Source organism: Hyposmocoma kahamanoa, unplaced genomic scaffold (genome assembly GCF_003589595.1).
Source record: "Hyposmocoma kahamanoa isolate Upper Pololo Valley unplaced genomic scaffold, ASM358959v1 120, whole genome shotgun sequence".
NCBI lineage: Eukaryota > Metazoa > Arthropoda > Insecta > Lepidoptera > Cosmopterigidae > Hyposmocoma > Hyposmocoma kahamanoa.
In genome coordinates, this window is record NW_020653415.1 from 3,261,166 (window position 1) to 3,288,725 (window position 27,560).

Here is a 27,560-nt window from a genome sequence, read left to right on the forward strand (position 1 = left end):
TTTTCATAGTTAGAGCCTAAATGTGAGAATTGGACAACCGACGCTTCAATCAGATATTTTTTTATAATACCGAGTGTTACTCAGAGCATTACATTTTTTAAGAATTTCTCTAGTGCGAGGCTATCAGTGTATGCGTTATAAATACCATAGATCTGAGGGGTACTACTACTCCGCCTAGCACCTTGAAACATAAGTCGAAGTTGACAAGTCTCATGTGCCTGTAATTTCACCAGCACTCTTTAAAACGGAATGCAGTAATGGTCAAACTACTACTTGGCGGCAGAAATTGGCGGTACTTGCCTGGATAAACTCTTTCACATGAAGCTCTACTGCTACAAGAATACTACTGTTACATATGTATACCCTAAGGGTCGTTAGGGAGGGTTACTGTAATCAAAATTTATGTAGAAAAGAACGGGGATGCTTTATATGTACGTATGAAACAAATAATAGTGAACATAATCATAACGGTCAGCATATACAGGCGGACGGCGGGCGAGAGCATCGAAGAGGATCTTATGCCGATGAATGATGTCCCTTACGATACCGCCAGCGTCTGCCAGCGTAACGCAGGATCTGCTGGAATGCCGCAGCGTCCACCGACATGGTCACCCGGATTTCATTCCATTCCGCTTGCAATTACCGTTACCCCGACGCTATTGGCCTTAATGGCTGGCCCTAATTCTCCAAGTACTGATAATCATAAACAATTACCAATTATGCTGACTCTAAGTATGTTAAGTAGTACATCGCTAATGCTAGCTGAATAGGGTTTATTACCAAATGACGAAAACTAATAGGCAAAAAACAATGTTTTTGAATAACGTTTCTGCACTCGTCTGTAGCACGCTATGTGCAACCTGACATATAAACCAACAACGTAAAGCGTCTGTACTGGCGGCAACAGAAACGAAATAAATCTTATGCCCCGAGTGAACAGTCATGGCAATCGCGAACGGCGATTGGATGTAAAACAGACCACTAGTTAACCGATCGATGAGGTAGGCTGGGCACCTACCACGGGTGATTTATTATTTATATGTTGGGTGCATTACCAATATTATTTTATAAACTGGATGACTGGTTGTGGCGTTTGGCAACATTTTTCATACTTGAGTCGTTTATTTATAATGTGATGGGGAAGTAGAACTTAAAGTTTTCGCCTTAGTAAGTTTTAGCCTCGTAAAAGAGAAGGCATGTCACATTGAACAAGGTGTCGGAAAATCCAGAATGATGTTTAGTACTGTAACAAAAGCTATTAAAAGAAGATCGGTCAAGTAATAGTAAAAGAGGGTAATTTCGATACTTCCAATGAACTAAGCCAGCTTAATTTTTAGTAATTTATATTATATTATGTACAAAATCCTTATTTATATTATTTTATTATGCTCCATCAATTTATTATTTTATATATTCACAAAATTTAAAGAGTATAATTATAAGGGAGTATAAATATAATTAGTAAATAAATAAAGCTGTTTTCATTTATCATCATCTCATCCCGTTAACACACACTGCTGAGTATACGCCTCGTCTTTTACACGCCAGTGCAATCGGCTCTGGCGAACCTCATCTATAGTCTTCCGGCCACCCAGAAGATATCGTCCGACCATCTAGCTTCTAGCGAGGTGATGTGCCTCGGGGACGTCTCGCTCCTACCGGGTACCACTTAGTGACCGCCTTGGTCCATCGGTCATCCTCCCGCCTAGCAACGTGTCCTGCTCATTTCCATTTTAGGCTCGAATCCGTATACCGATCTCTACGACTTTTGTTCGCTATCTGTTTACATTAAAAAACAGAAAAGACCAAAAATTCAGTTGACGTAATGTCCATTGGAGGTATCGATTTGTTGGAGATAATTATAAATTATTAATGTTTAAGGTATAATTATTGTTGTTTTCTCTGTTGAAAATCATCCTGCTTGAAGTTAATTCTAAAAAAACATGAGTTAAAAAGATTCGAAAAACTTAATACTTTGCAGCAAAGCAGATAAACGTGGTCTTTGACCCCCTTTGGCCCCTTTTTGCAAATATGAGTTCAATGAGATCATAAGCATATCGTAACGGAATGCGAAAATACTAAACACAAACGTTGATCTGAAATTTCACTCCACAAAACGTAACGTCTACATAGTGCGTAGTTAAACGTTTACAGCAAATGTAAATTAAATCTTTCGTTGCTCGTCCAATAACGCATCCTGGTCGTAACCTCAGGGAATCTACATTCGTGTAGTTGTAAAGGAAACATAGTGTAGTAACTGTCAGTATAACTCTTTCTAATGCGACACCACGAAACGACATAGGCTCGTAAAATTATATTGTCACCAAGTGTTGAAATGACTATGCCAGTGTATAAGAATCATACAAGGACAGGAATTTTGAAGCGGATATTAAACTTTGGTGTTATTTTGATTTCATGACGAATAACGTATACATGTGTGGTTCGTATTATTTTTAACCGACTTCAAAAAAGGAGGAGGTTCTCAATTGGACTGTATTTTTTTTTGTATGTATGTTACGCGATAACTTCGGCATTTCGACTGTGGACTGGCAACCAGTACTATTTCAATTTTTTAAAGATTTCATACTCCGCAGCTTTGCAAGAAATTCAATTTCAGATACATTTAATTTTAGCGCCAGAATCACCTTCATTCAACTTGTACTAACTTCTGACCAGATGTTATATAAATGATGCAAACAATTATTTTGTTCATTCGGTAAATGATTAAAATTGAGATAGTACTGGTTGCCAGTGCACAGTCGAATTGAGAACCGATTTTGATAAAGATCATCAAAATTTTTGTTGTAAAAGCTGAGGTACCCCAGTGTTGGTTTTATTTAAATTTGAAGAAAATATTCCACCTTTAAGCAAACTAGCAGATGACTCCGGTTTCGCGCATTTTCCGGTAACCGATTTCAATAGAACTTGGCAAATAGATGTAATTCCACGAAATTTTGAGGTCAGTTTTTTTTAATAAAAAAGTTATTGATTTCTAATACTGCATTAAAGCATTAATGTATTTGGTTACGGCGGTATAAAAAAAAATCATAACATCAAAATGCATCATGACTTCAATTGTTGCACGATATTTTTTTAACAGACTTAAAAAAAAGGAGGAGGTTCTCTATTCGAATGTATGCTTTTTTTTGTATGTATGTTACGCGATAACTCCGGTATTTGTGAACCAATTTTCATGATTCTTTTTTTGTTGGAAAGAGGGTACCTTTATAGTGGTCCCATTTAATTTTGAAGAAAATCATCCACCTCTAAGGGTGGCTGCTCACGCATGAAGATTCAAATTTATAAATAGCGCCAAAATTTTATTATAAGGAGCAATAATTATAATGGTTGATTTTGCTATTCTCTTATTCAAGGCGTTTTTCTCTCTCAATATACATACTTTTAGTAGTGAAAACCGATTTTTTTATTCTCTTTTTTTTTTTTATATATATATAATAGACACACGCTTGGCCACAATCTCACCTGATGTTAAGCGACGATGTGACCGACGATGGGACGCGTTTGCCTAAAATATGCCTATTCACTCTAGCCTTGAATAGCCCCAAATTGTACTTTTCGGGAAATACAGATAGAGTAGAGCAGGGTAGAGCATTCCATTCCTTTGCCGTACGCATCAGAAAGGAGGAAGCAAAGCGCTTAGTGCGAATAGGTGGAATATCAACGACATAAGAATGGAGTGCTCCGGACCCTCTAGTCGACCGAAGGAGGAACGGTGAGGGCGGAACCAAATTGAAAAGTTCCTGCGCACACTCCCCGAAATGTATCCGATAGAAAACCGACAAGCAGGCTACTTTTCTGCGATGATCGAGATTTTGGAGCTTCGACTCCACAAGAGGATTATTGTTAATAAGTCTCTTTGCTTTACGCTCCACCGAGTCCAAGGCAGCTAACTGGTATTGGGCAGAGCCGTCCCAAAGGTGGCAGCAGTACTCCATACAGGATCGAACTTGTGCTTTATATAGATTTAAAAGCTGTTCAGGTGTGAAGTACCGCCTGACATTGAAAAGTATGCCTAGTTTTCTGGCAGCAGTTTTTGCCAAGCACTCGATGTATCGCCCAAAGTTGAGGTTGGATGATAAGTCCAGACCAAGTAGCTCAAGGTGGTCCCTTCTCTCCTGTGTCAAGTTCCGTATAGTGTCTAACTAGGGGATGAAGCCGGGTTTGCGCACTTCCCGATAACCGATTTCAAAAAAACTTGGCAAATACTTTTGAGGTCGGTTTTTTTAGTACATTGTACTGAGATTATTTTATGATACCGAGAGAGGCCGGGACGAACAAGTCGTAGCCATGGTGGTAAGCGACACGCCTGCATCATCATAGCAGTCGCAGTGACTCTTAGAGATTTAAATTGCAAAGTTCTGAGGGGAACTGCCACTGCGCACTAAGAGAAACATAAGTTCACAAGTCTCATGTATCTGTAATTACACTAGTACCCTTACCTTTCAAAACCGAAACGCAGTAATGCTTACATTACTGCTTGGGGGCAGAAATAAGTAAATGGCAGTACATCCCTGGAAAAAACTCTTGCACAAGGAGGAAGGAAAACACTGTATCGCGGGTGACATGGACACTTATTATAAACTCATGGACCCAATACACACAGACCACAAATTACACCTAAGCTCACGAGAAAAATAAATATAAATGATTCCCAGCTCGAGAAACGAAACCGGGACGTCTGCGTGGCAGACTAGCGTGATGACCGTTCGGCCACGGAGGCAGTCACTATATAATGCTAGCATTATATACCGTTTTTATACCTTTTTAATTATATATTTTTTTTCCATTTCAATTAAAAATTATAACAGCACCGTGTCATTTCGAAAACTACGCGTGAATGTCGTAAAATAATGCTAAAAGCGTAAAATTGTCGCGGCCACTGAGTTACGGGTGGCGTGCCACAGGGGGCGGATTTGATGCCGTGCACACAATGTGGTTTCGCTTACAGCTCATTAAATAGCTCGTAACTCTGGCACGAAAGAGTTAGGGGACATTTAGTGGAGCCATCCGTGATCATGTTTTGAAATATTTAAGTGTTTCATTGCCGTTTTATTCAATAAAAATGAACGAAGCTAAAAAAAGGCAAGCGGGTGAGGTAAATAATGAACTGTACTCTCAACAGTCGTAAGTTAGTTTTTCAAAGGACATTTTTTATTCGAGATTTTAAGCCGGTGCGAAAGTAAAATGTCAACTTGTATATTAATATACAGTGTGGAAAAAATCAATGGGACATGAAGGGGAAATACCTTAAATGCTTAATTAAGATAGCTAATTTTAATAATAAAGGAAAAAATATTTTCATTTTCTTTATAAAATATGAATAACAGCATTCACAGAATTTTTGAAAAACTCGTCTAAACAGAGAATTGAAGCGACTAAAAATGCAAAAAATATACTCTCACTATTTTATTGTACCAATGGAAAAGTCAATAATAATATAAAATTAATATTAGGTTTCATGGTTATCTTTAATTTTAAGACACAATGTTTATTGTAGAGGTTTTATCCTTATTGATCATATCCAATATAACCGACTTCAAAAAAGGAGGAGGTTCTCAATTCGTCTGTTGTGCCTTTTTTTTGTATGTATGTTAAGCGATAACTCCGGTATTTGTGAACCGATTTTCATGATTCTTTTTTTGTTGGAAAGGAAGTACTTCCATAGTGGTCCCATTTCATTTTGCAGAAAAGTATCCACCTCGAAGGGTGGCTGTTCACGCAAGAAGATTCATTTATATAAATAGCGCCTAACTTTAATTTAGGAGCAATTACTTTAATGGTTGATTTTGCTTTTTCTCCAGTTCAAGGCGTTTTTCTCTCCATATACTTTGAATAGTGAGAACCGATTTTTATTATCTCGAGTGTCAAGTCCTGTGTAGTGGCGAACTAGGGGATATTTCAATAAAACTTAGCAAATAGACGTAATTCCACTTACTTTTGAGGTCGGTTTTTTTAGTAAACATTCTGTGAATGCAGTATTCATATTAAGAAAAATACAAGCATATTTCCTTTGGTTAAAAATAGCTAGCTTAAGCATTTACGGTCCTTTTATGTCGATGTTTCTAGTCCCATTGATTGTTCCACCCTATATATATATATATATATATATATATATATATATATATATATATATATATATTGTGCTTACCAGTCATCAGGATCGCAATCCCTGAAGCCTTTTGCAAATGGATTGCTGGCTATCTTCAATTGTGTTATCTGTAGCAAAATACAGTATACATTAGTGGTAACTACGGGTTCAGCGTGATGACAAAATACTGTTTCAGTAAAATTGCTCTTGTGTGGAACACCATCAGCCTATTGCAGTCCACTGTTGCACACAGGCCTCTCTTAATGCGCGAAATTTCGTCCGGTCCTCAACTTATCGCATCCATCTGCTGTTACCAGTCTTTCGCAGATGGTCACTCCATCGGGCAGGAGGCGTTCTACACTACGTTTGCTGAGCCGTGGTCTCCACTCAAGAGTTCATTTCCCGCATCGATTGTCGGTTCTTCGACAGAGTATGTTGTGTGGATACAAAAATCTTAAGATATGATAATTTTGCTCATGACACAAAAAAGTTGGTACTCATTGGCTTACCCTATGGTTCTGGTAGGCGGTGACGGCGGTGAAGCCAGTCTCTTGGAAGACGAAGGTGCGGTAGGGCACCGTGCCGGGCGCAGGGCCTTGCCCGTCGGCCGGAAGGTACACCACATGCAGACGCGGTTGGTAGCGATGCATGGAGTTCAATATTATCTGCTCCAATAGAATTTTTTTTTAAATAGCTCTTACGTATTGGTTTGATAGCGACTCGATTCATAGCTATTTAAATTCTTAAGTTACTCTATTGAATATATTATCCAATCATATCATGCCAAAATTGCACACATGAGCAAATAACAAGAAGAGGTTTAAAAAGCTTGTAAAAAAAAAAACAAACGAACGAATGTTTGAAGACTGAAAATTCATTCAATTGCAAAAGAACTTACATGTCCGTTGTCATCAAGCTGATTGTTGGTGAGTTTCAACTTGTCGAAGGACACGAGCTGGCGCATCCAGTGGCTGCCAGGAGCAGGGGAGTCAGGGTGGACGTGGATGCGTGGCGGGGACACAGGGTCCGCTTTGCCCGCTACAACCCAGCTTGAGCTATGGACAATAAATTCCGGAAACATAATTCGATCCACCACGCATTTTCAGTATTAAGTAAGCTTATACAATGTTTGTTGCTCAAAAACTATTACACAAATTTGGAACTAGTACACTATAAACTTCTTTTCCATAAGTCCTTGTTGGAAATTTGGATTTGCAAAACCGGGGAAAAACCGTTTTGTTTGATGATAACACTAGTTTTGTATTTTAGCCTTTTACGACAAAAATGCGAGGTGGCTCGAATTATATGTCCGGGAGTATATTACAGAATATTGTAACCACTATTTGGTGGTTATACCACAACAAAATATAAATCATACTTCCCGCTGTAGTGGAAATAAGATACTTGTAGCGTTGTATCTCGGTCGTCTCTCTGCTAGATTCCTTTTTCTTGGAATCTATGCCAAATAAGTTAGAAGTATTTAAGGTAAAAAGAAATATATAATAATAATAATGCCAGACAATTACACCAATGTTCTAGTGGCGGTGGGTGAAAAACTAGGGAATTTCCTGTACTATGAGTACCAGAATAACGATAACTCTGCGAACAATATCCAGAATACCCAGACCAGGGCCAACTTAAAAATGTTCGTTTCCTAAATTGACCCAAATTGAGAATCGAACCCGGAACCCCATCAAACACCACTAGTACTAACCGTTGTACCACCGAAGAGCATAAGGACAACCCGTAATCTGAACCCGACCACGCGCCCCCTGCAGGGCTCGTTTCGATATATAGGTAGACAATTCGTTTATTTGCTGAATCACACTACATTACAAACAAGCTTATAACATGACAAAAAAGCTAGCCTAGGTTTGCGGGCATACCCAACACAATAGAACACTCCAGACTTATAAGTGTAGAGTTGATAGTACTATCTATATCAGCAAGAAGAACCTGACTCAGCATTATGCAGCATTATATATATTGAAATACGAGGCGATGATTCTGCTAGGTAGTTCAGAATAGAGAATCAATATGGTGTCAGAATGTTACGTATATAGTTATAATAATATTATCTGTAAGAGTGGTTACAAATTATATAAGCTATAAAAGGTATTTGGAAAGATAAGAAACAGGTGACAGGTGTATAAGTGTGTTAGGAGTTGTGTGATTAAATAATTGTAGATGAATGGGTGTTTTTTTAGAGGTGCGTTTGAGTGTGTAGGTATGTAATAAGTGAGTGGAGCAGGGGTGTATGTATTTTATTTACATATGAATATAATTGAAAAAATGTTTATCTATATAGCAGCAGTAGAGCTCCTCGTAAAAGAGTACGTCCAGGATAGTACTGCCACCTTCCCTATGTCTGCCGCCAAGCAGTAAAGTCGGCATTTCTGTGTTCCGGTTTGGAAGGGTAAGGGTGCTGCTGAAGTCACAGGCACATGGGACTTGTCACCTTATGTCTCAGGGTGATGGGCGCAGTGGCAGTGGACCTCAGATATTTGCGATTTAAAGCTCTGAGGACACTAGAACTGTTATGGATAGGCGCGTAGCTTGCCATCAGCCGCACGACTTGTTAGACCCGTCGCTTAATAATTTATACATATTATGTACATACAGTTTAATTAAAGAGAAAACAAACATTACAAACCTGTGAAAGGCATATCGGTATCTTTTGTCGTCCAGTGGCACAAAGTCCACTAACAACAAATAGTCAGCATTGGGCAACATGCCGCCCAACCTCGCCTGCAGCGCGGGGAACATCCTCCTGCCGGCTTTGGTTACAATCATTTCTGTTCCAAGTTCATGAAAGCTTCTCCAGAGAGCTGCTAGTTCCAAGGTTGCAGTGCATCGCGCGACTGCCGGGTGGAGGGTTACGTTTTGGGTGCCTGATACCTGTTGATATTAACAATGGTTGTTATGAAAATACTTGAATAAATTTAATGGGTCCTCCACATTACTATCGATAGAAAACCGTTTCTTATGAAAATTTTGAGACGACGAACTTTTGTGGACCAAGTTTAAAGGCACTCATTTCGGTCAAAGCTTTTTCTTTCTTCAAGGCGTTCTGTCATTTTACCTAAATTTATGACAAGTGACAAATAAATGTTTGAGCAAATGATAAAATATTCAAAATATCTGAGGAGATCAGAGAAAGAATGATTAAAGTCATTTAAAATCATGTTTTAAGTTAATATCGCCATTTAGTCAAAGCGCGTATTTTTGTATAAATAACAAAAAACTAATAAGGTTCAATGACTTGAAAATTAACTATTACTTTTAGATATAAAAAATGCTTGAGACTATAAGGCCGAAAATTAAAAAAGTTAAAATTGATTATACATAGCATTGCCCTTATTTGAGGTAGTATTAGTGTGTATCTTTTTTCAAATTATAAAGTCTACTTTCCTAAAATTCTCTTCAAGTGATCATTATTTTTCTGGACTCTGCATTTTGTCATAATAAATCTTATGTACTAGTCCAGTCCGTTTAGCTTTGCAGAAACTTACGACTCTTGGCGGCAGCGGCTGCGGCGGCGGAACGGATTGAGCTCCGTGGTCGCGACATGTGCTCTCACTGAGTGCTTGTAGGGGCGAGTACGATGTACCTCGTCCGCACAGTGATGAGTTCTTATAAGGACAAAGAAAAATCTCGTTCAATGATATACAACGATACATTAACTTATGTTTTAATAAAGTACATATTTGGCAAACAATCACCATGTGTAGATGACATGTGTAACAAAGTATTTGCCTTATTTGCCTGCACGACAAATGCGGCAAATACCAATCTTGCGTTAGCGCGCACTGATCGATTTCTTGACGAACATCAAAGAGGCAAATACGCAAGTAAACTCTCCATTAATGGTCACATTCATTATTTTTACTCCTTGTTTGGTCCCATGTGTAGACGGCCATATTTATACGTCAAATATTTTTACAAGTACACAACATATACAAGCAGCCATGTAAAGTCATGATTAAAATTGATTGAATTTAAAATTGATAGTTATTGAACGGTTTAGCTACAAAATTTTACATTAGTTAATAATACTAAATGTTTTAAACTAAAGGGGTATAAATTGGACTTACATCTCTGATAGGGTGGTGCAAAGACGGCAAGTCTGTAGTTGTATCATTGGTGTTGGGCACGCGCTCCACCAAATGGTGCGACAGAAAATTGCTTCGTGGACACTGCGCCGCGGAAACCAGACCTGTTGATAAAATGAAATTATGCAGTTCTTTTGTCGAAGACGTAAAGCAATTCCACAATGGCGAATGAAAATCAACTAGACATAATTAAAAGTTTTTTGGGGCGAGAATGAATATACATTGAAAAAAGCGCAATAGAAATTACGTGAAGTTTTTAAAGTAAAAGTTATAAAAACGGTGGTAACCCTAAAAAGTTACAACTGATGTAATATGTATCTACTGCTGTATTTATAATATAGCACCATATCAGACGTTGGCATTTTTAATGCACACAAACTTTAGAAACCTCGTGCCCAGCAGTGGAGTGTATATAGGTTGATACAGTATATATAAAGTAGTATATGACTCTGAATTCAGTAAGGAAGTAAACGCACTGTGCACAAACCACTTTTCACAAAGTACATATCACAAATTCATTATCACTACACGATTTAAAAGAGACGTTTGACACACTTGCTTCACTTTGTTGCATATAAAGTCAACGGAAGAATAAAACTATAAACATGTGAAGAAAGCAAAATAAACAATCCCATAAAAACCGTAACCGTCCACATCGCGGCGGACATCTCACTCAACTAATTGCTGTAATGGCGGGAAACTCACGCGCATCCAAAATGGCGGCAATAATTTTATCGCACCCTGTCAAGGCAGTATTATAAATAAGCCAGGTGATGAAAACTATACTTACGTAGAAACGACAATGATCTTCGTTTTATTTTCAGTGACGGTTATTTTTGAAATGTTTGAAGTTTATGTCGATTGCAGAGAAAAGTTGAAAAGTATGCTTCAGTAAAATTCTTATGAACTCTTGAATTTATTTTAATCATACTTTTCACTTTAGTATTTTGGGGATAGAGATACATACTATGACTGCAACTTTTTATAAAACTTGCTCAACATATTATCAAAAATATATAATTCAAATAAACAGTTACGATTTGGGTTGTCAATTGTTGAAAACCCCTTAACGACATTTTTTTAGTATAGTTGATGGAGTTCCCCAGGGGATCTTTTTGATGCCTTGATTTCCCTTTCGGTTGCATTTCAATTAACTTGAAATTGAGCAATGTGTTGTGTTTTCTCACGGTGATAGTAATATTTTTACTAATTATATTTTGGCGCCGTGGTAGCATGTAGTCGGAAGCGATAAATTTTTTCGCGTGCGCGCTGAGTATCGCATAATTGTCAGCTTATGAGTTATTTGTGTTCCTCCATGGGCACTAAACTGTCACATTTGTCCGTAAATCAACAAATATAACGCAAGAAATATTTTTGTTTTCAAACGTAAGGGCAGGGCGATTTGTGAAAATTTATACGTGATTCGAATTCTGAAATATTAAATTGTGACAGCGGAAAATGTATGATGTGTTATTTACAATGTTATGTCACAACACTTTTGTAAATCAAGCTTGACGAAAGATTTTTTTTTTGTAGCAGTATAATTTGGAACGCAAAATGCTTTAGAACACAGAAATAATAATTTTTAAATAATTATTGTAAACAAAATTCATAAAGACATTTTCCTTGTAAAAAACAGCAAGCCAAAATCACATGATATCATTGTTTCTCAGTATAATTAGATTTAGTATGTCGGTCAATCACATCGCGCAAATATTGAAGTGGTCATAAATTCTAGAGGTATTGACAGGAGATGCTATTTCCTGTCGTACTTCTGAATCCTCTTATACATTCGCAGCTCTTGCCAAATGCATACTCATGCTCTCATCAATTATTGGAACACTCAATAGGCAGCTGATTTATTATTATGTAAATCTTAATGATATTCTAACACTATATGACGAGTAAAATGGATATCGTCTATATTAGAGGAATAAATAAATAAATAATTATTTATTAGGATTTTAAATTTAGTGGAAGCAAAAAAGAATTCTTTTGTAAGTTTTTTACGATAGTAAGTGACTTGACGAACAAGTCGTGCGCCTGGTGTTAAGCGACATATCTGTCCATAGCAATTGCAGTCATTAATTGCAGAGCTTTAAGTCGCAAGGTCTGAGACATAAGTCGACAAGTCCCATGTGCCTGTAATTTCAAAGTTTCAAGCAGTAATACTCGGATTACTGCTAGGCGGCAGAAATAGGTAAGGTGGCAGTACTTCCCTGGACGAGCTCTACTGCTACTAAAAATGAAATTAATTATTAAGAGTTTAAATTTAGTAGAATTACAGCAAAAATAAGCGTAGGCTACTCATTAAACTGACATGAGACCACGTAGGTATCGAAATCTGTGTCGACAACATTTAGAAGGTATTGCAATAGAATTTAAAGTATATTAAAAAGGTCTTATTATTAATACAAAGATGGAATAAACATAAAGAAAATTTCCTTCGCTGCGACTGAATTCGAACTAACGTTTGTTGCCTCATCGAGTGAAGAAACTTTCATAAATGTCTCACAGGTGGCGCCACGGCAAGAAAGTCGCTTAAAACCATTTCAAAGATCTGCAATGGGCATATAAGGGTAATTCGTAAAATCAACTGACTCGATCTATAGCTCAGTTGGTGATTTGAATGTCCTGTCGGATCGGTAAAATTCTTTGTGTTTGTTTTTTCCAACAATAATTATAAGAATATCACAATATTCAATAAAATGAATTAAAGCTCGTATGATTCTAAATTGAGTCATAACAAAACAATATACGTTATATAGAGTCACCAAGGTCTTAGAACTTAATCAGTTGCTCAAAACGTAGGCATAAACATGTATACTAGAGACATTAGAGGTGGTAGACCAATTATAATCTAAATCTAAATTGGGCATTTGTAACAAAAGGAGCGGCAAAGGCACGGGCACTTCCTCGGCAATAAATCCGCATTGATTGAGAGCTATAAATTTAAACGCGGGCGCCGCTGCGGTTGCGCACCTTTTAAGGGTGATACGGGTAATAATCCAAGAAATGTCATCACTATTACTTTCACTTGAGGATTACAATTGTTACTTTGCAGTCATACTGACTTGATAATAAACAAAAATGATTACAAACATAAAAATTTTGGTTTTTAAATGTGGGAGTAGTGCGACCAGATTTAATTTGATGATTCTGCTAGTCGTAGGACTAAAAACTGCTAAAATCTGTGAAACTTTGCAACACTTACAATATATCTGGAAATATTTTTTTTTACGTTTGTGATACGGACATTTGTCCATCATGCCTGTTGATTGGCTATTTTTTGTTGGAAGCTGTCAATCGGTCATTTCATGCGTTGCTGTGTTCTTGGTATTGTTGTATATTTGTTATTTGTTGTATTTTTTCATATTTGCGCAGAAAACAGAATTAAATGTCTAGTCAACGACTACAAAGAAAATGTGCCTACATACAACAACTTGAAAGAGAACAAACATGTTCGGGGAATCCCCTAAAATGAAGAACTTGTGCTTCTGCTTTTTGAATTATCCATTGAATTTGAGTACATGAAGATTCCAAGTGTAATTTGTTGACATTTTCAGTAAGAGTTTGTTTGCTAATGATAGTGTATTATTATTAGTTAGTGACTGAAACAAAGCAAGAAAAATAACTTGGCTTCACTAACTTTGCGATACACTTTGCAGACAAAGAAATTGTCCATACATTTACTGTAGTCCATAGATGTACTGATTATAGTTGAAAAAAAAAAATTAAGTGTATTTGAAATTTTAAATATAAATCAAAAACCTTTGACATTTAAAATTTGTGAACTAAAAAGTCCCCAACATCGATTTGTGTTCTTATCCACAAAACTAAAGAGATAACGGTTTGCACGAATGTTGTCATCTGTTGCAAAAAATTTTGAAGTGGCAGCCCTGGCCGGGGACTGCCACGTGTGGTAGTCGTACGACACGTTTGATTTACGCCTCGGGGATACAAATTGCTCCAACGCAAACAAACGCATTATTACGCACTGATGCTTCAGTGTCTGTTGCACTAATCGTGTTATTGTAATCGAGAATGACTATGCGTTTGATTGGAAAGAAAATTACTACAAAGGACTTTTTCATTAAATGAAATATTTCAAAACTATTATTTGAGTTTCAAACCTCGATATTTAGATAAATATCTTTATCTAATGTTTCACGGTCGTCAATGTATTGTCTATTTTAAGAATTTTCAGAGCTATCTATCGGAAATACCTTTACCTTAGTAATGAATGGTACTTAATGTTTTGGGACCATCTTCTCGTTCGCTGATTTAGAAATCACAAAATACGCACTTGTAATTAATTTATTCATTAATGGTGCCTAATTTAACTTGCTTATTTCATAACTACCTTAAGTAGTTATCGTTAGGCTGTAATAAATAGCTTCGAACCAAACTTTGTAGCAGCAGAACCAGCATGGGCACCTCGTTGCTAAATTAACTCCTACTAATTTCAATAATACGTTTTTTTGCATCGTCTGGTAATGCCTAATGATACATATCATGAATCATTTCACTTACGATCTCTTCGAATGTCCGTCCTGCTTATAAATAGAGAAGTGCCGCGAATTAGTGTTGGAGCGAAAACGCTTTGATCACGCGCCGCGTCAACATTGTTCGCGGGCCTCATTAAGCAGGCGATCGACAAACGTCATTACGAGAGTGGTGGTGAAATACTTGAGAGCAGCCTGGGAGTCTAACCCGTTCGGTCCGGAAGGAATAAAACAGTTTTCATGACTTCGTGAATGGAATTGTAAGACAAAAATTTTAAATATCCCTTCATATAACTACTTGTACAATTGCTGCTCATCAAAAATAGTGGCCCAATCCAAAATTGATTCTTTTTTTGATTTATTACTGAGATTCATTCCGAAAAATGCCAAATTTTATTGTGATTGCGATTCCAAGATATTCATTGGTTAAAACAATCTGATGAGAACATTGGTATGGTCTACAATTCGTCAACCTTGCATTCGCTTCTTAGCTTTTTAAACCACTATTCTAGACAGCTATCGAATGTTGATGCAAAAAAGTCTACAAGTATAGTATAGTATAGGAATCCATCACCATCATCATCCTAAACGATGTAGTACATCTTCTTTCATCTATTTGTATACGTCAACTCGTTGTTTACCGCTTTCATTCTGATTGCACTTCATATTCGACCAAAACGAAATGTTTAAAATGTAGAAATAGTATAAAAGAACAATTCAGGAGAGAGTTTTTTGAACTAGTCGTTAAACTAACATTTTTTTTAAAAGTGCGCATTTGATCTCCATCTCACCTGATGGAAAGTGACGATGAGGTTGACGATGTAGCCTGCACACCTAAATAACGCTTAATCAGTTTCTGCTTAAAAAGGCATAAGTTATAAGCGTTTGGGGCATAAACACTTATGGATTAATTAATTTAATTACGGATAGATGTCAAACAAAATAGACGATTTAATCATAACCAGGAATCTCTAAAATATAAACTAATAACAAGTCTGACGTAATCCCAAACACAAGTAAACTAAAGTTACAAACAACGCGTACGTATGATCAATATGGCTTCAGCACTACATTCTGATGTGTTCTAGGAAAGCATCAGGAAAGCATTGCTAGTGTCCCAGCGTTAACGTCAAGCTGACGTCGTGTTGTGACTGCTGATTGACCGATGCTGCCAACTATAGCTATTCTGGGCGCGAACTGCGCAAGATTCAATTTTGATACCACGAATTTATAGATGTGGCTAGGAAGTCTAACGAAGATCATAGAATAGTATCGGAAGTGGGACTCCTTATTGCAGAAAACATTAATGAATATGTGAATATTTGCGCAGTTTACTTAAAACTTGGAGATTTGTTTTCTTTTGAATGTGTGGATTGAATTTGAGTACACTATACTCTGGAAATTAATAAAGTCCTTCTGACTTATATCTACAAAGATGTATTATGGATTCTCGGTCTGTAAGTCCCAGCACTATTGGATTCAAAATATCATCGATACATAACCTCTTGTGACGTCACAAAAACTAATTCCCAATCTTTGACACAGTAGATTGCATAACTAACGTACCAGATGCCAGCAATGGCAGCCAGGGGGCTGGCGTAGCCATCGCCAGTTGGCAGATGTGTCGGTCAATCAGCAATCATAACATTGCCTGGACCGACGTGAGATCGCAGTAATTAGTACAAAATGTGTCGATTGCATGTATATAGGTACAATAAATTAAGTAATACTAAATAAACTAAAAAAAATCTGAAACACGATCTAGAAATAAATTTCAAAAAACCAAAATAATTCAATTTAGACCACATCAAAAGCAATCATTAGATTTAAATAAAATTGCAAATAGTCTCAATATAGAAGAAACAACATATTTTACATTATTGGGTATATATAACATTGGATTCACATTAAACTTGGAAAAACCGTATTGAAATGATCAAATTGTCCAAGTTTATGTACGCACTAACCGTTCTAAGAGCCAACACCAAACGCGAATGTACACTCTCCACATACTACGCATATGCATATGCGTGGCTACGCTACGGCGTCATTATGTGGGGCCGTAGCACCGAAGCAAATGATCTTTTTATCATCCAAAAGACATTTTATAAACGAAAAAATGTTGATTCTTCCATCTATATACATCGTGGGAGCTGCCATGTTTGTAAGACAACATTTGGACCTTGTTAAATTCGTAGAAAGCACACGCCGAAACAGAAAGCTCGTATTACCAACGCCAAAATTGGAAATGTTTAGAGATAGCCCGCTCTGTAGTTGCATATTACTTTATAATAAAATACCAGACGCCCTCAAGAAAGTAGAAAGTGACGTTTAAAACCAAACTGAGGTCTCTCTTGTTAAATGGATGTTACCACTTCATAAACTCTCCTATAAGCCCAAATAGTCCGGCTTCTGGTATGTAATTTTAAGAGTATTTAATGATGCAAAGTCTATTAATGTTAATTATAAGATGCTATATGTATTTGTTCCTAATTATTATTATTATTATCTTTAACAATAATTAATTGCTGCACCCCAAAGGGGTATGTATGTACTTATTAATATTTGTACCTACATTGTTTGCAAATGAATAAATAAATAATTATACTCATACTCATGATACAACCGACAGGACTACTGGAATTTTTTTTGTTCATGTTCACTCAGAGCTTTAAACCGCAAAGATCTAAGAAGCACTGTAAGCTTCATTCGCATCATTCTTCTTTTTAATTTGGTCGAGTATTACTTATTTGACAGGATTGTTTCGGACGGATGTGAGACGAAGAACGAAAGTCCAGCCATTCCGAATCCGAGAAATGACATTCCGAAATATCACAGGGATCATTTTATCTTTTTTTTATAATATCAATATCAACAATGACGAATATGTCGTGCTCTTGATGGTAAGCTACACGTCTGTCTGTAACAGTGCCACTCAGAGCTTTAAATCGCGAAGATCTGAGGGGTACTGCCCCTGCGCCCGTCACCCTGAGACATAAATCCCATGTGCCTGTAATTTCACCAGATATCTCCAGGTGTATAAGCGATATTCGTATAGATATTTTCTGGGATTTGAATTGGACTTAGTGCGCAATCAACATCCGAAGTGGGTCCGAATTTTCTAGATTTGTATAGTCTCGGATTCACACGCGCTTATCCTTCAAAACAGAGAATGCAGTAAAGCTCACATTACATTACTAGGCACGAAATGGCATTCCCTGGACGAACTCTTTCACAAGGAGCTTTATTGCAACTTATATAGATAGCATACCCATAAAAATGCATTGTTTACGTTGCATGCATACTATTTTTAACTAATTTCTCAACCAGCTTAGAAAAAGAAACAAACAATATTTGTTAGAGTTGTAATTTTAAATAAAAATTACAGTATATTAAGTATAGAAATAGAAATGACGAAGATAAAAATAAAGAAGTCTTAATACATAATGCGTAAAATGGAATACTTTTCCACAGAGATTGACACTATAGAATCGGTAAATCGAATCGGCTATTGTGTATCTCGCTACAATACGAGTGCATACACCTTGCATGCTGGTCGATTTCTTTTGTCTTGAGTTTTGCATACCAGTTTTGGAGTAATTATTCAAGTTTCATTGATTTTATGCTTTGTTGTTGACATTTCGTTCGGTTATTGTTGATTTTTTAAATTTCTTATGTAGTTTTTTGAGTAACTTGATAATATAATAATCGAATCCTTCTTATTTAGTTCATTATTTGCTCTTAAATTATTGTCACTAAATTCATTCTCTCTTCTTTATCAATTATAAGATATTTAAATCGATTTTTGTTAATTTGATTTTACGTCACCATATCCCTAGAAAATTCAAATTTCAAACGTCACCGTACCCATGCTATGTGAAATAAATTTTAATCCAACATAGATTACTGTAGACTTTTTTTATGTTACCAAGTGACTGGACGAACAAGTCGAAGGCCTGGTGAAACAAATCGAACGCCTGGTGGTAAGCGACACGCCTGCCCATAGCATCAAATGATGTGCAGAAATAGATGAATGATAATGTAAGCAAATAAACCATCCATTATCAGAACTAGTTGTACTATAGCTTCAAGATAATTCCAAAGTCTTCAGCCAGGTCAAGCACCGACGAGGCATTTTTTGATATGTATGGGTTTTTAATACAGTGCCTAGTATATTGACTACTATGGAGCCAGAAATGCTAATATACTAAGCCCAAAAATACTCAATAAATTACCTACAGATTTACGACTTCAATTCCATAGTGTGATCTGTGATAATGAAATAAAAGCGTTTTATAAAAAGCAACCAGCCTGTACATTCATTGCAAATGTATTTGTAAAGGACAGGATAATACGAATACCATCTTATTGCAACAAAACCAGTACATTCTCTCTCGCTCTAGCTCGTACCTAATTACATACCAAGCTTTTAAATATAAATGTAATTCAGAAATAATTTATTAACTTAGCCTACCTATTATATAAGATGTGTCTTTATAAGAGAAGTGCCTGCGCATCATAAATTAAAGCCGCATTTTATTTATTATTATTCATTTTACATATAATTACAAAATTCTAACTCTTCGGTCTATTTACATATTAGAAACTGTCATGTCTGATAAAAACCATTTAAATATTTTTGAATTTGTAAAAAGCGAACGTCGAAATACAAAACTAGTACTTACTACCTATTCCAATTAGAAATGTTTAGAGAAAGCTCATTCTAGAGATATATATTAATTTATAATAAAATACCACACTCCATAAGACAGAAGAAAATGATAACACGTTTAAATCAAATTAAAGTCCCTTTGGATAATTGTGTGCTACTACAGTGTGAGAGACTTTATGGACTTTCCTATAAGATGATGTGAAAGAAGTGATAAACGCTTCAACTCTTCCATAACATTTCAAGAACCTTTAGTCTGTGTTCTGGTTTTGTTAATTATTCGAGAATACTATTAATTTGCTACACCCCAATGGGGTTTGTTTTGTAACTTGATAATGACCTGTGTAACGCCTGTACTAACATTGTTTGCAATAAATAAATCAATAATGTTAAGTTCTAAATATTGTGTACTTTGTAGACTGTTTGGAACTATTCTTAAATTTAACTTGTCAGGTTCCGATTTACAATGTGTCACATTATAAACACCTCAAAGGTTTCAGTGTCTTAATAACTATGTATCTGATAGAATGTGTCAATATGAAATAAATGAAACGTAATAAAAAAATAATAACATTCAAATTAGTTACACAATACAAATTAGACAATAGAAGATTTTTTCTTTAACATAAAATAAAAATAGTACCTGTAATGCTGATTAGATACAACCTGCAGTTGTTAATAACCAACAAGGAAATCTCAGTCATCGATTACATTCCAGCTGAAATTCTCACGCTTTACAAAACAAGCGATTCATTTCAAGTATATGAAAAAATGTAACAAAAAAACTGAGCGATATTACGGCCGCTCGCGAACGAAAACAAACAATGGGGGCATAAATTTACAAAACTTCAGCCCTGTGCACATGTGTTAGGTGACCTGATTTTAATAACCCAATAAGGAGATTTTTATGATAATCTTGTAGAAACATTGTTTAGAGGCTGCAGAGAAATGTTACAAATGTTGTAAGGGTAGGTATTTTTAGTGTGCTTTTTATAAAGACAAACGTGTTTAATTAAGTGCATGCATACAAAATCGCCTGTTACTAATTCCTTAGTCAAAATCTGTGGCCAGCATTAAATTGATTACATGAATTCCCCTTCTAACTTATTACTAAGACAGAAGTAATTTTGTTAAGTAGAAAATTACACAAAATTTGATTCTTTTTTTATAAGAAACAGGTATTTTTTTTCTCAATATGGTCCAATTCCAATTTTAAGAAAATATTCCACCTCTTAGGGTGGCAAATTAAGAGATGAATCCAGTTTATTGGATTTCATCCACTTTCCGTTTACCGATTGCAATAAAACTTGGTAAATGGATGTCATTTCACAAACGATTGCGGTCGGTTTTTTTTATATAAAAAGTTATATTATTTATATAAATAATCATGAAATTTCAGTGTAATTGTATCATTCACACTAAACGCCAAACATCGTCAAAATTAGCCCAAAACCATCGAGCCGTCATGATGCTTCCAGTATGAAATACCGAGAATTGATGATACGCGGCGCCCGCGCAGCTTATGCAGGATTTACGGATCTACATTAGGATTAACATTAACACCCACTTCCAATTGAACGCTTTGAGAAGATAAATCTTATGTCATATTTTATTTTAAGATAATCGCATATTTGTTATATATAACTTTAACTATTTAAGGCTTTTTTATCCTTCTTTCTTATTTGTAGTTTATTAGCTTTTATGTTAAAAATTTTATTATTAGTTAATTGTTACTTGAGTCATCGAATAAGGTGTTTATATATTTGCTCGATTTTTTGACGATCGACACGTGTCGATTTACAAAAAATACGATGTCGATCGTTTGTTTTTTTACTCATTTACTCGATTTTGTCTCATCAACAAAAAATACGATGTCGATCGTCTGTCTACTCACAAATTTACTTGTATGTGTCGGTCGGCAGAAATCGAGCAAATCTGTGAGCACCTTTAGAGATCTCTTTAGCGCCGTGGACTTGGACTGTTTTTCTAAACAATCTAAAAGAGTCGTTTTTAATTCACCACAATAAGTACTGAACTTAAGCGTAACTCAAGGCGCATTACTGAGCCCGCTATATGCGTATGTGCGTATAATAAAATATTATACCAGCTGCATTCATAACAGCAATATGTTATTTTTAAATAAAATCTGAACGAATCAAATTTGAAAATAATAAAATTCCCAAATTAATGGGATAGATTCCAATAACATCCGCCGTAATGGAACTCATAACTATAATATCGTCCAATTTTATGAATACCTATGTAGTTTGTTTTCACAGGCCGTCGGCGTCGGATCGAAAACAATTTCTAAATTACGACAATCTAAACGGCTGGTTTTAATACTATTGTTTTGTTACTTCTTTGTGGAGCTTGTAGGGAGACCACGTGTTAGTAAAAACGCCCATATTCTGAACAAAACAAATACGCTAGTAAAGAATGATAACAATGAAATAAATCGTGGGACAACGAATTATATAGATGTTAGAATACAAAAAGAAGCACAAATAATGTACGTTAAATAAAACGAATGAAGTACGTTGCAGTTACGAATAGATTCAACCACTTTTTCTGAATTAATTTATATCACATGATAAACAAAAAGACGTCCTCCTAACGCCCTATAGCGTGGTGTCAGCAGCGTCAGGCGCGTCTTCGCACGGCCACGATATAGCTCAAGCAAAACAAACAACTCATCTTTTGTTTATTGTTGGAATATTTTAATTTGGAACTGTTTGCTGCTGTGCCGTCAGTTGCGCTTACGTTCCACTGAGTACTTTGAAGTGCGCTGAGCTCTATTCCGTTTGCTGTAAGTGTTCATATAATACGTGTCATGGAAAGATTTTGGACAGGAAAATCTGCCATGACGCATATTCATCGGTTGAGAACATAATGCCAGCTTTCAGTTAGGTACCTACAGAAAAATTGAGGCAACTTCAAGTTATTGATGTCAACGACGGTTAAAAGATGTTATTTAGTAGATTGAGAACTATTTGGCCTAGGTAAGTAGTAGAATATGTTTTTACCTAGACACATTATAAGCCCATCAAGAATCTCAGTGTGTTAGTAACTATTTTACTCAGGTAAGAATTTGTGAATATGAAATAAATAAAATAGTAGTAGAATTTGTAGATAATAATAAAGGTCCTTGACATGCAATTAGACCTTAATTTCAAAATCTAAATTCTAGAATTTAGTTGTAATAGAGCTCGTTGTGAAAGAGTTCGTCGAGGGAAGTACTGCCACCTTATTTCTGCCGGCAAGCGGTAAAGTGAACCGCGCTCCGGTTTTGCACGCGCACGTAAACCGGAACGTCATAATGCTCACATTACTGCTTGGCGGCAGAAACAGGTACGGTAACAGTACTTCCCTGGACGAACTCTTTTACAAGTAACTCTACTGCTTCCAAATTTATTCGGGCTGAGTACGAATCGCAACATTTAGTACGTAACAGCTGATTGTTTACTGTCTATTCGATCTATGCGTCCCTAATCAAATAATACACTCATTACACGGCATGTGCTGCTTCTACAATGATATCCGTACTGGCACTGATTTTAATATATTTTCCCAAAGCTTAAACAATTTAAAGAGTTGTCAGCGTTTGTATTTTCTTTTTTGTTTTATTTTTGTATTCATTGTATTTTATAATTTACTTAATGTTTGACATTTTTCTATTTTTCAGGGTTTGTCAACTGTGTATTATTATTATTCTTTTGATTACATAAGTTATGTACAATTGTGAGTGGATAGTAGTTGCAAAGGGTTGTGCTGATAATGTTATTTTAAATAAATGTGATTTGTTTAATATGGTGATTTCGCCGTATTAAATAAATGAATATTTTTTAGAGAGGCTCCCATATTACAAGTAGTTGATGATCAGAATCAGCTCTCACTATCTCACAGATGGGGTCATCTGTATGAATACGAAAAATAACCAAAAACTAGTATTAAAAAAAAGGAAAATGCTTTTTCGAAAAACTCTTCCTCTCAATGTGATTTCGAAACTCCCTCACTTCTATGGAATTCGTATACAAATCACTGCAACCCGAAGCCGAAGCCACGCTATAAGTCTCGTGCGCATGCGACGGGATAAATTAGCCCAATTAGTTCCGATGTCGCACCGCGCCCGCCTTGCGTACGCGGCGCATTTGTTACGTTTTTGTTTTACGCTCTTAGGGGTGTGTAAACCGGCAGTGCATACAATGATCGAAATATATCCATTTTTCATACTGTCGCAATGCAAAGAACCGCAGTTACAAATTACTATAGCAAATTCAGCTAAAGCGAAAAGTCGATAATTTGAAATCGAGAACAGAGAGAAGAAGATTTTGGTACGTCGAGTAATAGCCTTTTTTACGTTACCAAGTGACGGGACGAACAAATCGTGCGCCTGTCCATAGCAGTTGCACTGCCACACAGATCTTTAAGTCGCAAAGATCTGAGGAGCACTGCCAGTGCGCCCGTCACTTTGAGATATAAGTTGATAAGTCCCATGTGCCTGTAATTTTACTTTCACCTTTAGAGACTAAACATACTAACGATATTAAACCACATTATTAACGAAAATACATCTAAATGCCAAAGCCATTATTTCCGAAACTGAAAACACTGGCAGGCATGAGTAATTCACCCGACATTATAATTTTCGACAAAAACAAAATATAGAGCTACCAATTATAGAATGTCACACTTGCAGAATTCGTCTGTAACTTGTACAGGCTTGTACTGTTTCCGTAGAGACTAGACCACAGACCACATTCTTCCGTGGACTAGACAGTCTATCTTTCTTGTTTGTACTTCTGTATTACTATCTTTCTCCCTCTCATTACTCATTCAAATGAGCTGAACTGCTATTTATATTCGCGTAATTGTAACAATCGCGAAAACCTAAAAAGTCGATAACCAATAGCTATCTGAAAGATAAACTGAATTTTAGTTCCATATAAACTTTAAAAAAAATTTGCTATTATAGGTTTTAAAATAAATTAAAGGCATACACTAGAGAGTTATTTAATTTAATAAAATATATACACCACATAATTATTATACTCTCAATCTGTTTATTAAAAGCATCGAGTATACTCGATGATTAAAAGTATATAATTATGTAGTATAATGTGCTATGAACTTTTGATATATGATATGGTACTGTGTATGTAGTTCCATGCCGCGCAATTTTTATTGTGTGCATTGTATGTGTCAATAATGCTTTAACTATTTTCTAGCACAAGTGTATGGTGTCGGAGAAGCGTTGCAATTTCCTTACATTAAACGGAATTCTAGCACTAGGCCAAACAGTTCTCGAGTGGCTACCGCGAACCGGAAGACGCAGCGTCGACAGACCACCCACAAGATGGATAAAGCAAGAAGTGCAAGACCGGCCGTTATGGCGATTTTTGGGGGAGTTCTATGTCCAGCAGTGGACATCATTAGAGATAATGATGATAATGAACCACTGAGCTGTTGTGGTTTTGATTTTTTTTGTATTGTATTGTGAATTATTTTATTTTTGTTTTGTTAAAAATAGGTGTGCATTCGACCTCTTGAAAGTGACGATGAGTTCAACGATGGAGAATGCACACCTAAATAATATCTATTCATAATCGCCTTGAATAGGCCCAAGTTATACCCTTCAGGAAACAAGTCTGCAGGCAGAGAATTCCACTCCATAGCCGTTCGCCATATAAATGTAGGAGCGAGACGTTTCATGCGAATCCTTAGAATAAGTATCCACAACACAGGGAAGGAATTCCAGCCTGCGTCTAGACCCTTGATGATGGAAAGGCGGAATTAAAAAAAGACATTGAATCAATCGGTCTCTCTGTGCGGTAACCTTAACAGTGTCTATGATTTAATGCAAGCGCAGGTCGTCACTTCCCGCCCTGGCGCATTACTTACAACGCACTGCAGTGAGATCACAACATGCAGATGTTGTGGAGAGGACTTTTCTATCCAGACTTAATTAATATTTTTAATATAATATAATAATAATAATAATAAAATAAATATACTTTTTTATCACACTTGCACGTAAACAGTATGATTGTATGTAGGCTAAAGTGACTACAATGCCCCAAATAAAACTCTCAGGCCTTTTTTCTTCTTATTGCCGGCCATGGGTGTAAAGGGATGAAAAAAGGCCCGAGGGTTTTATAGATGGCTCTGGTGCACGTAGTACAGGGATTTCTTAGTTTGAAACCAGGTAATTGATGTGGTCGTCTGGTTCATTACAGTACATTGTTTAATACAGAATGAGGGTAAATAAGAAATTACTGACGAGTTTTGTGTTTTTTACCGTCAATGATACATACAACGTTTTTCATCACATTTGCGAGGAAATAAATACAAAAAATAAATATGGTTCACAACACAACAATTATGGCTATTGCAAATGCAGCTAATAGCCATGATGGATTGTGAAACAATAGCAACATTTTGAAATAAAAAAAATTTAAAATAAACTTAGGGCGTCCAGTGGCGAGTTGGGCGGATGGAATCGCAGGAACTGGGGGACGAACCTGGATGAGATTAGCATGGGATCGCAGGAGGGAGTGGCACAGAAACTTAGAGGCCTATACCCAGCAGTGGGTGAAGTCAGGCAGTATATGATAATAATGATGATAAGAAATTCTTAATAATACGTATTTAGGAAATTTATGTTTAGATAACATTTTAAGCGAATGTTTTGATTTTGAACTTATGTAACCTTGTATGAACTTGAACCTGACCTATGTAAGGAATTATGTCGTGCTACAAATTTTAAAAAAACTCGTTACTTACCATGGCTGTAATGGGAAGAAAAAAGTTTAGTAAGTTTTATTTGGGGCATTATAGTCAATTAGACTTAGGTTCAAGAACCAGCTAACAATACGTGCCATATCGGGCCGGCACACTTATTATTATCATTATTTAAATTTTCATATTATTTTATTTGTACTTGAATACAACTATCTAAGCTCGATGTGCTTTATACGATGTTAAAGCATTTGATTTTTAAGGTTTTCATCTCTAAATCTTTCAGAACTTTTTTCCAGAATCGGTTCTTTAAAGGCGATCTTTCGCATTTTTATTTCAAAGTAAAATCCGTTTCCATGTCGTGTTACCGCGTAATTAAGTGTTCCAAAAGATATATTTTTTGTCACGTACGATTTATCGGAGTGACGTTTAGTGGTATCCCCGGAATAAACTGCAGCGCTCGGGTTACCGATGTTTCGAACAAGTATTGTTTACTGCTGCGAGGCCATTAAGCGCATTCCGCGACGTCAAGTTTTAGGACGTCTTGAAATTAGACGCTTCTAGAAGCGCTGCAGTATGTTATATGCTTATAAGAAGATTATAATTATGTAGTGTATTGTTTTTTTTATGTTAACAAGTCGTGCGCCTGATGGTCAGCGCCTGTCCATAACAGTTGCATTGCCACTCAGAGCTTAAATCTCAAACATCTGAGAGTCGCTGCCACTTCTACCGTCACCGTGAGACATAAGTCGAAAAGTCCCGTGCGCCTCTAATTTCCACCAGCACCCTTCAAATCTGCTGTTACTAAATTATGTCGTGTAATGTGTCGTGTATAGTAGTAACTTTTGATGTAGCAGGTACTTCGTATGTAGTTCTATGCCGCGGAATTTAGTTCTTTTGGAAAATATTGAGCTATATATTTATTCCGCGAAAGTGCGGTACCGTTCAGGATTGAAGAGTACGCAGAGCAGTAGAGTAACAGTAGAGCTTGTGAAAGAGTTCGTTCAGGGAAGTTTCCGCCGCCAAGTAGTAATGTGAGCATTATACTGCGTTTCGGTTTTGAAGGGTAAGGGTGGTATTTATTTAGATACTGTAATGTGGCTCAAACCACAATTTCACATTATAGCTATTTAATTGTTATTTGAAGACATGATATTACTAAATTCCGAAGTTTCTAGAAGATGGTGCAGCTTGTGATGCAATGATTAGATTCCTTGTTAATTGTTAATTGATTACTCTCTAATATATTTTATTTGTATAAAAACCCTAGTTGAGATACGGAAAGCAGTCATTCAGATTTGAGCATTCCTCGAGCATTCAATATTGTATTATTATAGAAATACATTACTGTCACGAAATACAATAATTTGTTTTCTCGTCTGCGACCCATTACAATACACCATCGGCACAAACATAGAGAAATTTCAATA

At 36.2% G+C, this 27,560-nt stretch overlaps 1 protein-coding gene across 1 annotated transcript in view; it reads right to left on the minus strand.

The window, feature by feature from the left end:
* The window catches only part of LOC113240139 (T-box transcription factor TBX1-like), a 46,561-nt gene that overhangs the window by 8,610 nt on the left and 10,391 nt on the right, over nucleotides 1–27,560 (minus strand). Inside the window, exons 2-7 of the mRNA XM_026477366.1 lie at nucleotides 10,204–10,325; nucleotides 9,622–9,741; nucleotides 8,763–9,007; nucleotides 7,008–7,164; nucleotides 6,619–6,774; nucleotides 6,170–6,237 (exon numbers count right to left, since the gene is read on the minus strand). Of these exons, the coding sequence (XP_026333151.1) occupies nucleotides 6,170–6,237; nucleotides 6,619–6,774; nucleotides 7,008–7,164; nucleotides 8,763–9,007; nucleotides 9,622–9,741; nucleotides 10,204–10,325 (868 nt within the window). The remainder of the gene's footprint in view (nucleotides 1–6,169; nucleotides 6,238–6,618; nucleotides 6,775–7,007; nucleotides 7,165–8,762; nucleotides 9,008–9,621; nucleotides 9,742–10,203; nucleotides 10,326–27,560) is intronic.